We start from the raw sequence: 12,888 nt of genomic DNA, 5'->3' as shown, positions 1-12,888 counted from the left end.
TACCCTCCACTACCAAGTATCCCCTTCCCTCTCTGTCTCCCTCTACATGAGCTGCCGGATCTATTCAATTTGTATTCAAAACTCAATTCCAAATCCAAATACAAAATGGAAGGTATCCAAAGGGCCCTTAGGGACATTGCAAAAGTCTATTGCTCAATCTTTTGAAAAGGTTTGTAATGTCAACATATATTAAAGACTTAACTCTTTTGTCCACTTTTTAGTATCGGAAAGCGGATAGATTTTAAAGGCAGAGAAAAACGTTAAAGGGGTGAATCTATCCTCAAGCAGTGAACCACTCTCACAGAAACCATTAGAGATTTCTAGGTAAAATTCCAAAACAATGGCAGTAACCCATTTATTTTGTATGAGGACCAATAAAATCAAAGTTTCACCCTAGAAAATTGACGTTAAAGGGGTGAATCAACTACCTTTTTCAGGGGCTGAGCTCTCATCTGAATTCAAGCTTTGAAACATTGGTCTCTAGACTGAGTAGAAATTCATTAATGTTGTTAAAACTAATGCTTGGAAACTTGCTTGTGCGCACTCATTCCCATTCAGGTAGATCATGAACTTTTGCGCAAGCAATGGGATCCATACAAAATAATCAAGATCGCCGAGTTCAGCGACGAATCGTTATTAGTTCTTGAACATTATCAATATCTCAAGATAATCAAGCAGAAACCCAACATAAGGAAATTGGGTAAAACCTGGTACAGATCATTTTTCTTCTTCTAACATGGGTGTCTTGACTGGTGATTTTTATGTGATATTTTTTATAAATCCACAAGTTTTCCATCGAATCAGCTGTGTCAAAGACAGAAATTGAAGGACTCAATTCTTGGATTGAGCCCATTATTCTGAGAGGAATGCTAAACTGAAAGACGCCATTGCTAAAACCAGCTACAAGGGAGCCCCCATTGGACCATCTCACCAAATTGCATTTATAATGGCACAAAAAAAATATAAAATTAAAGGAATAATAAATGCACTCTCGTGAGATAGTCTAAAGTGGGCACCCTTGTAGCTGTTTTTTTTTTTTTGCAAGGGCACCCTTCAGTTTAGCATTCCTCTTATCCTGAACACTGATAAAATCTAAAAATAATCAATCTAAAGTGTTACGTGTCCACTTGGAAGAAATAAGTTTGTTTAGATTTTGGTACTTTTGGGATTTGCATTCTTGTTGTTTAGGATAAGTAGGAGTGTTATTGATAAGGTCTAGTTAGATTAGAGATTTTCTATAAATATCATGTACGCAGACTTTTAGAGGAATGAAGAATTTAATTTGAGAAATTGTGTTTTCGTGGCACAAAGGAGGACAACCCTTCCCTCGAAGTGGGTCAAGAGGCCGATCTTCCCTCTAAGAAGATCAATCATGTTACTAACCGAATCGGGTTCGTAACATAAACCACATCAGGAAGCAGTTGAATTTGAATAAAACGGGTAAGTTTCACAAATGTCTGATCTGGTTAAGGCACAAAAGCTCATTAAGATGGATCAGCACATGATGTATCGTACTGGGGCTGTTCAGCACAGGGATAGTAATCCCTGGATAGCTATCCTTGAAGCTGTTCGCAACTGGTCCACCTGTTTCTGGGTCGCGCAAGGAGGGCAGAGAGAAAGGGAGATGAAGGGAAGGAAGGGTCAAATCAAAACATACTAAAATGAACAAACTGTAAATTATAATAGAAAACTTTTATTTATTTACATTACCCATTGATGGAGTAGGAACTGGATTTCTTCATACTAATATGAACTGTTTTTTCATTTTTATCACGATCGTACTTAAGATTTTGTAACTGCGAATAATAACGTGAAAAGTTCTCTTTCAATCCAACCTTCTTAGTAAGTATGCAACCTGAACTTCCTTAGTCAATGGCATGATCCAGTCTCCATAAAGATCAGCAACTAAGTTGGGTTTTATTTTGTATAATGAACCACCTTCAGTTTTATCACCATTCACATTCACCTCTTGTCCATATATTTTTGCCTTCATTTCTACCCTTTCCTTGATTGTTGCTTCAACTGTCTCATAAGTTAGCAACTGCATCAACTGGGCTCCATCCTGCATACCCCAAAAAGAATTCAAAGGAAGAAGCAATAGTGACATAATATAGTAAAACTGTGTTTAAAGACAAATAAATACATAGTGTGGTGGAAAAAAGTAGGGGTTCAACTCGGGTCGATTTTGGTAATTCAGGTTGAGCTTTTAACTTCAAATCGGGTTGGGTTAGGGTTGATTCCAATCCATTTTTTACCAACAGCTCAACCCGACCCAACCCAATTTGCACTCCTAAGAAAAAGGAAGCCAAAGGGAGGCCATGAATCAGTTGCCACATGGATAAGAAACTATTACCTGTGCTCTAATGGCAGGCTCATAGACAAGAGGGGAGGCTCGAAATTTCGTCTCTGCTACAAATTTACCATAATGAATCCTCTTTGAGAATGCCTGCAAGCATAACAGAGAAGAAATCTAAGTTGGGCGGAGAATGAATGTTGAAGATTTACCCACTAGATAATTGCGGTCCTGGAAAAAACAGAGTATAGGTAAAGTTTCAGCCAGAAGTTCCACTAACGCTACAGCTAATTCAAAGCTCCATGAATTGGTGTAATGGAAATATTAGTCTGGGTCTCGCCCAAGTAACTTAGGCACATATGTTGGAGTTGACAAAGAGACTACATGTCCATATGGTTATATGCCATATATAAAATAAACTGGTGAGCATAAAACATACAAAAATGTAACTAGATCAACAAAAATCCATTAAACTATACAAGTAGCATTAGTATACTAAGGTTCTCCCCTAATAGGAAAGAGGTCGCGAGTTCGATTCTCACAACGCCCCATAGTTATTTTTTCTTGTATTCATCAATAAAATTTCAGGTGCACCCAGGTTCGTAGATAAATTCCGACTTCTGAGTTTTTTTTTTTTAAAAAAAGATTTTTCCTTAATAGGGCTATCATCCTGTCTCCAAAAATGTTCGACATGGCAACTTTTCAAAAATGGACTACCCTTGTTATATAGATGAGCTGAAATAACAAGCCTCTGGGTTTTGACACCAGTACTATATGAAAAGAAGCCATTTGGCCCATCATATTTCAAGGTATGAAGCTGCTGGTGCTCATCTATATAATTCCAAAAAATAAGAAATTGGAAAATAAATAAAAGTGCAGGGGAGAGTAAGGGAACTATGCTATCTATTGGATGTTTGAAACAGAAAAGTTGCAGGTCTAAACAACAGCATTCATTAGATACCTCGCTTGCATTGACGTAGTTATCATTAAATGATGTGATCATGTGGTAGATATGGCACTTACATTTAACAAGATACGGAGTATTAGATAGCAGCATATGACAAACCCAGAAAGTATGACTCACGAATTTAGCAGTATTCATTACCAATTTTAAAAAGAAAAATACTTTCTATACAATAATAAGGCCATATGGGTTACATAATTTAATTTTATACTTTCAGGCATAAAGCTTTCGATCAAAAGTACATTTTTCAAAACCACAGAAGCTGACGATTTGTGTTACACACAATTTAGAAAGATAAACAAGAAGAGAACAGGAAGCAAAGGAGTGCCAGAGATATGAAAGTAGTAAAGAAGGTTATATTATCATTTTGACCAATCCGTGCAACATCAATACAACCCCATGTTCAAAAAGTGGAACTCAACGCAGAAATCAGATAAAAAACTTTCAAAATTTATAAAGAAGAAGAGATTGGAGTTTGGACTCTACTAAGAATCACTATTAAACAAGGTTGAGTTGTGAGCCTATGAATGAGTTTACAAACATTTATTTCACTAACATATAGTTTCTCCACCATTAGACACTTCTCTCACTTTAGCTATTAGTTTATTGCTTGCATGTTTTTAAATGGGTCCAAGTAGCACAAAGTTTTGTAGCATTGCAGACCAAAAAGTAGTATGCTTGTTGATGGTTTTGAGCATGCAATCATTACTTATGACTTGTAGGGAACTTTCCTGAAATGAATTGGGAGATCAAGGCAGTAAAAGAGATGGCCAACAGATAAGCAAATATAGGGGTGAATTTACACAATTTGCAAACTTGGCCCTTCCCACCCTTGGAGATAACTTTCAAGAAAAGCATTCTTCCCCTGGTTGTTTGAGAGTAGAACCATGGGTAACAAAGCAACAATTTATAAGATGCTTATGAGACATTTGAGCAAATCCTCCTTGGAATATTCTCGTTAATCAGACAGCAAGTTCTAGAGCATTTTCTAGTTAATTTTGTTCTCTATGGCCATGAAACTCCTCAATATATATAGTGATCAACCAAAGGGCCAAAAAAAGAAGGCTAAAATACATACCTGGAGACATATTGTATCACATACGGCAGCTGATCCACAATTACCATCATCGCCTTCTTTAACTAATCGTGGAAGAAGATCAACAAAGTACATGTTCCAGATCTTATTGTTTATATTGATGGAATCAGAGATAGGGTGCAAAACCTAGATTGAGACCAGAGAGGCAGAGATACACAATCAAGTTAGGGCCATTTATTCAAAGTAGTAACTCAGCAGCAATATCAGCAATAATTATAAATCATAAATCAAAAGATCAACATTCATCAAACCCCATAAAAACTGAGCGAAATTCGATACATACAAAAGTTGCAACCCAATAATATGAGACGATAGTATCCATCTTTTGATTCGATCAGCAGCATTTATTTTTTTTTTGAAAAGTTAAGATATTGATTCGATCAGCAGCATTGCAGCAATGATAAAGACACGATCAAACATCCTTTGAACATTTTTTTTCATCGAGAAAAGATTATTTATTGAGGGAAAAAGCTAAAGAGTATCCATAGTTTGATACAAAAGAAGTAGCAACCAAACAATCTGAGTCAATAGCATCCATCTTTTGATTCAATCAGCAGCATCGCAGAAATGGCAGAAGACACGATCCAATAGCCCTTGCACAATTTTTTTTATTGATAATAGGATCATTATTGAGGGAAAAAACTAAAGAGGGGAAGAGCGTCCCAGATGGTGAAATCTAACCTAGGAAACCTTTTATAAAAGAGAGTCCGCATCTCATGGGCAACTCTCAATGCATGAAAGAAAGATACATCTAGGTCTCTACTCATGTCGTGAATCTTCTCAATGACATGGGAAATTCTTCATGAGCCCAGGCTATCAGTGGCATGTGCAAATAATATTTCTTATTTATCTTTGGATCATGGTTTAAAAACACAGCTCGTCAGTCTCCAGCAGAGATGATACAAACAAGACAAATTGACTCGATTAATTGTAGATAGAATAAGATTTGAGTCTGACCACGTATGAGACGAGTTGGATAAGTTTTTATACTGTGCTTTTGATTGATGTTATTGCAGAGCTGAGCACATTTACAAACAGTAAAACATCTTAAGTTTCAAAATTATCCGCAGCATGAATGTCGAACCAAACCCATGACATTCAGTAACCAGTATTTAACTTCTAAATGGAAACTTTGTTTTGGTAGAACTCTCTGTTTAAAAAGACAGACTCCAACAAGAACTCGGCCAAGTCAAAAGCTAGTCAACTCAGGTGAATCAATGAATAAAGCGGTCAATATTTTATTGACTCAGTAGGAAAAAAATCAGACTCAAATGAGAATAAGCAAAGGCAAAACCAAGTCGACGCAGGCGAGCCAATGAGTGACTTGAAGAGTTTTTAAAGTGATAGTACCACACTCCCGTAACATTTTTCTTTTTAATGATAAATTGGTATATTATTGCATAATAAATGAGGGAAATATAACCTGAGAAGCATCACTACCATGTTGTCCCATATTCAGAAACATGGAGGCTCGGTGTATGCTAGTGAAAATATCAGACATTGAGTTGATACGTTCTTCAAGCACGTCAGATTTTAACAGCCTGTAATTACTCTAAATGGTTGGACTCTAGGATTTTCGCAAATGAGTTGGTAGTCCTCATGGGATCTCATTCCTACAGTCCTAATTACCCCACAGACTAACAGACCAATGTTGGCAGCGTCTCCTTCAATGACCCACTCATAAACCCAAGACAGAACCTTGGTCTCAACAGATATTAAGAGTCCTCACTTAAAGCCTACACATGATAGTAAAACGGGGGTTCCGCCGCCCGTGGGTATCTGCAAGCTAAATGTGGATGGAGCATCCTTCGGAAATCCGGGTTCGTCAGGTTTTGGTGGCCTGATGAGGGATCATGTAGGTGTTGTGGAGTGGGCGTTCTCCTGTCCAAATGGGATTTCTGATTCGTCAGAGGCTGAAGTAAAAGCAGCGTATTATGGTATCCTTCACATTGAAAGACATGTCTTGGATAAGGTGATTGTGGAAGGGGATTCCTCCAATGTTATTAGATGGCTTGCTGGTAAATCTCCTCCTCCAAGGAGATTTCTCAGCCTTATTGAGGAGGTATCGGATTGGGTGTCAGGATCGGAGATTTCTTTTGCCCATGTTAGAAGATCAGCTAATGAAGAAGCTGATGGTCTAGCTAAAACTGGGGTCATTAGGCAGGGTCTAGAGTGGTTCGATTATTTACCACCCTAATTGTATTTTATTTGGTGGTTTTGTTTTTCTCTTCTTTCTTCTTTCCCTTTGTATTCTGAGGACCATCTCGGTTCCGTTTTATCAATATATTCCGCCATTTCAAAAAAAAAACACGATAGTAAAACGGCAGCTAAAATGTCAATTGTCAAACAACCAAAATTCTCCTCCAATATTCTGTATTGATGAACCAACAAATGCTTGTAAAATTGCTTGTGAACATAAAAGTTGCAGAGTATGTTATGCATCTCTTAGAGAATTTTTCTTTTAGTAAATAAGCCAACAAACTACGATCAATCAAAGCATAAGTTCTCAGATGATGGGAAAGAGGCAGTATTTAACAATAAGAAAAACTGCAAATCTACTTCTAGTAGTTCAAGTTCATTAATTATATTTACCTGCGGGTATTGCAAAGGTGGCAAAATAGGCTCAGGTAAATCGGCTGGAAAGAAAGGATGCTCATCCGGGCTTTTGTACCTGCCTACCTGACTCGTGATAAATCCCAAGTTGTTAATTGGAAAAAGAAAATGAACAAATCTGCCAACAGTATTGGGTTTTATTTATTTTTATTTCACGGAGGTTTAGTTTACCTGTGCATGAAGTTTTTCAGTTTCCCTGACCATAAACTCAACCAAAGAGCAATGGGAACCATTCATGGCAAATGCATTATGATCGTAAGTACTTGCATTGTGACAATATTGTGCCCTTTCCAAGAGACTGAATATAATGCTATCTTCTTGTAGAATCAATGATTGCCGTATACTGTCCAGAGTCAAGCTTTCACTCTCATCCACCCTTATTTTCTTCTCCAATCTATATATGACATGGATATTCAGGAAAAAAAACTCATATCAGAACTAGATATAATGAGAGTTCAAAAGTTAATGATGTGGGCTACATTTTCTGGGTAGAGACAAGAGCCCAATATCACATAAGATCACTTAAACAATTGGTGCATGTTGGTAGACATAGGCATATTTTTTTTTATATGCATGCAGTGATTTGAGTCTGGGACTTTAATAGGGTTTTCTCAATTAAATCCTCTCCCCTTCTGTTCCAAAACCATAATGTCCCCACTTTCTTTCTTACTATCTATGATACAGAGTTCTCCGATAACACTGACAATGATGCAGATGGGAATGGCACAATTTATCTATTGGTTAACATAATGCAATAAGAGTTATCGTGGTTTAAGCAACAAAATCCTTCAAATTTTCAAGGAGACATCGAACTTCTGTTGTGGTTTATTTGATGTCTTTTCGTCTTTGCATATCTCGGACCAGTGACACCCCAACATGATCAACGCTGAGGTTTTGATCATTTGATTTGATATCATGCTTCTTGAGAAGGTAGCCCAAAGGACTTGTTGGATCAAGGCAAACATGGAACGAGGTAAAACGACTAAAAAGGAATCTCGAGCTTTTAAGCTATTTTCTCAAAAATTTAAAGAGATTAGGAAGATCCACAATTCATTCTTGGTTGATCACATCTTTGTTTCAAAATGCGGATGCGGGTCAAAACGCGGCCTAAGCAGATCTGAGATGATTGTGGCGCGGTCGAGTACTTGGTTGATGCGAGCGGGTACCAGATACAGATATGTCAGCCAATATATTGAGAATTTCTAAAATATACCTAGAGATTACTGATTATAAACATATCAGACTCTCTTTCAGATTCACACCTTCTTCAGAGCTATGGCGCAAGGAGATCTATTCTAGTAAGGAGTGGAGGGAGAGACCGTCTCCCATATGGTGTCCCCCAGAGCACGGTATAGTGAAACCCAAGTTCGATGGTTTGAGTCTCAATAACCCTGGACAGGCCGGCATGGTGGGTTGCTCAGGGACGAGACAGGTCTGACTGGGAATTTTCAGGGCTGATTGGGATTAAGAATTCCAACGAAACGTAAGTTAGAGCAATATTGCAAGGCATCAAACATTTCCATAGGTGATTTGGCTCCCCTTGCTGTGGAAGGGGACTCTTAACGTGATAAGTTGGTTGGAAGGAACAAGCCTTTTCCCTTGGAGATTTGCCACATTTTTTAAGGAAATTCAGTATCGGATGGAAAGGTTCCAAGTTTCTTTCCGCCATGTTAGGAGGTTGGCCAACAGCGAGGTGGATCGATTAGCTCATGCTGAGGTTAACTGAGCATTCATTGAGTTTTTAATTGCCTTTTGCCGTAATTTGGTGTATTTTCTTGTTGTATGATTTCCTTATTTTGAATGTATCAACCACCTCGGTCTTTTCTTTGATTTAATAAAATCTCAATCATTAAAAAAACGACATATACGACATATATATTGTATTGTAACCTCAAACGAAATCACTTCTTTTCTCTTGAATACAAAATGATCTTGCCTCAATCTCCCTTGTGGATTCAAGGTTTTATTTCGAGGTTGAAGACGTGATCTCCTACTTCTTCTTTCTTGCGATTGAAATTATCCATTTAAAACGGTTCCCTTTTATTTATTCATTGCTTTTTATGGTGTAAATTAAGAGACGCAAGCAAACACAATATCAAAATTGAAAAACCAGAAGATGAAGAAAAGAAAGAGAACAATGTCTTTGGATAAGAAACATAGAATTAAGACAAAAAATCATAAAGACAATGAATTTTCAATCACAGAAGAATTTTTTTGACCTTAATCACGCATTCTATCTTTGTTAAAGTATAAAAAAGATTAAATAGCGCCTTCTCCATAAGCTTAAGCTTTTGGAGGTAACTGATTGTTTCAATGGTATCAAAGCGAAAGGTCCTGAGTTAAAACCTCCCGGATAGCAAAAAATCCACATGCAATGGCCAAACCCAAAAGAGGGGCCGCATGTGTCACATGTAGGCCAACCCTAGAAAGAGGGGCCACACATGAGGGGGAGTGTTAAAGTATAAAAGATTAAATAACGTCTTCTCAATAAGCGTAAGCTTTTGGAGTAACTGGTTGTTTCACAATCTTCCACAAAGATACCCATACGATGTCCACTACCAACGATTAGCTCCCAAAGGGCCAAAGTGCCAAACCCATTTCCTCAATCCATTACACTAACATGTTTCAAGAAGATACCAGATCAGCCCAAGAAAAAAAATATCGAATTATTCAATTATTAGCAAAAAAGAGAGGGGGAATTGAAAATTAGGCCAAGAAACACCACTGAAGATTTGGTGATCAATGAAACCTAACACCAGAAACGTAACCATTTAAACAATCAGATTCAGAATCTCAAAAAAAAAAAAAAAAACCCTTTCAGGGAGGAACCAGGAATCAAAATCTCAAGTACCCATCTAGAATTTGACTACAATAATTCAAAATTAGACCAACACAACAGGGCCCAAGGGGGGGGGGCACAATCTTCCGTACTAACCAAGGTTTCAAATTTTGGTCCTCACCGAAATCCGACCAAATCTATTGAACGGCTATTTTTTCTCCTGCATTATTTCGATCGAAATTTCCGAATAATATTAAATAATTAAAAAAAATCCGGATTTGAGTGAAATCCCTAAAATTTAGGACGAAATTTCAGGATAAACGAAAATTTGAAATTTCAGCCGAAATAAACTACAGCTTCGGGTTTAATCGACTTCGGTTTAGTTATAGACTGAAACCCGAAATTTCAGATTTCGGTCGAAATTTAAAACCTTGGTTTACTAACAACAGAAACATACCCATCTGAATGATCAGATTCAGAATCTCAAAAAAACCTTTTAAGGGAGGGAACAAAGAATCAAAATCCCACGTACCCATCTAGAATTTCACAACAATAATTCAAAATTAGACCAACACAACAGACCTATAGAGGAGGAAAAAGAAAATACAAGCTGCTTACATTCCTAAACACTAGAAACATACCAATTTGAACAATCAGATTCAAAATCTCAATTAAGAGGGAACAATTGAACAAAGAATCAAAATCTCAAGTACCCATATAGAATTTGACTACAATGATTCAAAATTAGACCCAACATAACAGGCCTATATAGGGAGGGAAATGAAAATACAAGTTTTCATACCTAACAGGAGATGGTGCAGTCTTTCCAACAGATTGAAGGCTTTTTCCTGATGAAGCTGAGGGTAGGAATCTAAAGCCATGTTTTTCCTTGGTTTGGATAGAAACATGGGGGTTGGACGTTTTGAAGATATGGGGTGTGTAAACGTAAGGAGACGGTTTTAACTGTTTCAGCTCCATTGATGGAAAGGGAGTAGTGATTCAGAACTGACCCAGAAATTAATGCAAGTGAATAACAAAGAGAGCACAACTTATAATACAATATTGAAAGAACAAGTTGGGAGAGGAGAGGGAAAATCTTTCTTATATATAAAGAACAGAGGCAGAACGTGGCAGATTCTTCTTGGTAGAGAGATGAGAGAGTTGGTGGAGGGGGTAGGTAGACTCTCTCTTCTCTCTCTCTCTCTCTCATGGGATGGTTGGTGGAGTCTTTCTCCCTCGCTTTCTCCCTGAAAGAATCCATTTATAAGTTATAACTTAAAACGTCGTGGAATATAAATGGGCTGGGCCTTTGATGTCTGGGCTGTTCAGGGTTAGAAAAAGACAGCCAAGTTTTGGCCCATTTATATGGAAATCATTAGAAAACTTGTATACACATTAGGGAAGTGATATCTTCACCCCGTCGTTTTTTACTTGGGGCAGCCCCCTCTACTGTATTATTAAGTGTGCAACTCGGCTCGGGCAGGCCAGGCCTAAATTTTTTACCTCCTGAGATTCGTAAACCAGACCCTACCAAAGATAGTTTCTCAGCTTGGGTTGGGTTGGATTGGGTTGGGTCGGGTCGGGTTTTCGTTTTTCAGCATAGGATAGTGACTAATTTTAAAGAATGTAGCAAAAAAAAAAAAAAAATCTCTAAATTTATGTCATCAAGTGTATAAATTTAAGAAGGACACTATATTTTCACATAACAAATATGATCACCTAAATGAAAACAATTATATCAGTGTATCGGAAAATAATTTGCTATGTTATTCAAGAGCTATTTAAGAAAGTCATAGTACACCGATATGAGTTGGGTTGGGTTTCGGGTTTTATTTCTTTAAACCTGCCCTACCCAAGATTGAGTCGGATTTTCCAATATAAAACCCGACCCTACCCAAGACCCGTGATTTCTAAACCCGACCCATATTGGGTCAATTCAGGTTGGGTAAAACCCAACCCAAGTTGCAGCCCTAGTATTTATGACATGACAGCCCCCGTCACATGTTTTTTAGCTCATCAAGGGACATTTCATGCATGAGATAAAGACTACAAAAATCAAATGTTTAGATTTCCTTTTAATTTACTTTTAATCCCCGACTTCTTCTTCTCCAAATCCTCCCAACATCTACCAGCATCCAAACAGAGCATAAGTGAGGGTTTATGACCAACCACCAATATTATATGTGAGGGTTTATGACCAACCACCAATATTATCTGGTAAAGGTGTTTTCAATGGCATTTGATTGGACTTGCAGGAGTAGTTTGGATTAGTGGATCTAGTTGCATACACGAAGCATAAAAAATATAAACATTTTCTTTCCTGAGATTTTAGTAGGAAAGAGGATATGTAGCTTTCTGAAAGTGATAATGTAACCCAACGTGAGCGACGCACCATAAGTCCGTGTGGTCCAGTGAGGAAAACTAATTGATTTTAAGTAGGATTTGCTGCTCCTCTGAAGCTTCTATTCCTACTTTAATTTTTCCCAGAAAGGGCAAGGACAAGAAGAGGAGGAGGAGTGTTAGATAGGTTAGAGGAAAGGGTATTTTCGACATTTGATGCACTAGAAGCAGAGTACGGAGAAGAAAGGTGTGGTGTGAAATAAAAATCTCTGCCCTATGACTATGATGCATTGGACGAAGTGTTTTGTTCATGTGCTATGGCCTATGGCCCACCCACAAAGCTCGTTTCTTTATTTTTCTCATTTTTCTCATTTTTCTTAAGAGTTATGCTCTGTTTGGATGCTGGTAGATGTTGGGAGGATTTGGAGAAGAAGAAGTCAAAGGAAGATTAAAAGCAAATCAAAAGGAAATCAGTCAACGGGGAGATTGAGAGAAAATCTCCCAGACGTTGTTTGGTTGCGTTAGGAGATGTGAATGAGGTTTTTTGTCGTATTTTTTAAGATTTTTTTTGGGAAATGTTATCAACACTACTATTTTTTTATGAGGGCACTCCTTACTTTATTAAAAGTACGGTATGCCCCGTACCATAGGATGATCCAAACCGTCCATTAGATGGGCCATAGCCTAAATAGGTTATGCCTCAAAATTATTTCCATAGGTTGATTCTAACCCTCCGATCTATATAGGGTTAGGATCAACCCTCTAACATTCAGATTGGAGGGTTAGGATCAGCCTATGGAAAT

General features: G+C 37.6%; 1 protein-coding gene across 1 annotated transcript; it reads right to left on the bottom strand.

The window, feature by feature from the left end:
* Positions 1-1,662: 1,662 nt before the first annotated feature.
* Positions 1,663-10,988, bottom strand: CM1 (chorismate mutase 1). Its single transcript, XM_077367668.1, has 6 exons — positions 10,548-10,988; positions 7,138-7,360; positions 6,946-7,032; positions 4,336-4,479; positions 2,354-2,446; positions 1,663-2,062 (listed from the first exon to the last, which is right to left on the bottom strand). The coding sequence occupies exons 1-6, from the start codon at positions 10,721-10,723 to the stop codon at positions 1,826-1,828; spliced, it is 960 nt and encodes a 319-aa protein (XP_077223783.1). The 5' UTR covers positions 10,724-10,988; the 3' UTR covers positions 1,663-1,825.
* Positions 10,989-12,888: the final 1,900 nt, after the last annotated feature.

This window comes from Tasmannia lanceolata, unplaced genomic scaffold (assembly GCF_043159265.1).
Source record: "Tasmannia lanceolata isolate RefF3 unplaced genomic scaffold, GAP_Taslan_0.1 ptg000003l, whole genome shotgun sequence".
Taxonomy (NCBI): Eukaryota; Viridiplantae; Streptophyta; class Magnoliopsida; order Canellales; family Winteraceae; genus Tasmannia; species Tasmannia lanceolata.
Note: the sequence above shows the minus strand (reverse complement) of the source record. Positions and strands in the feature narration are given on the sequence as shown.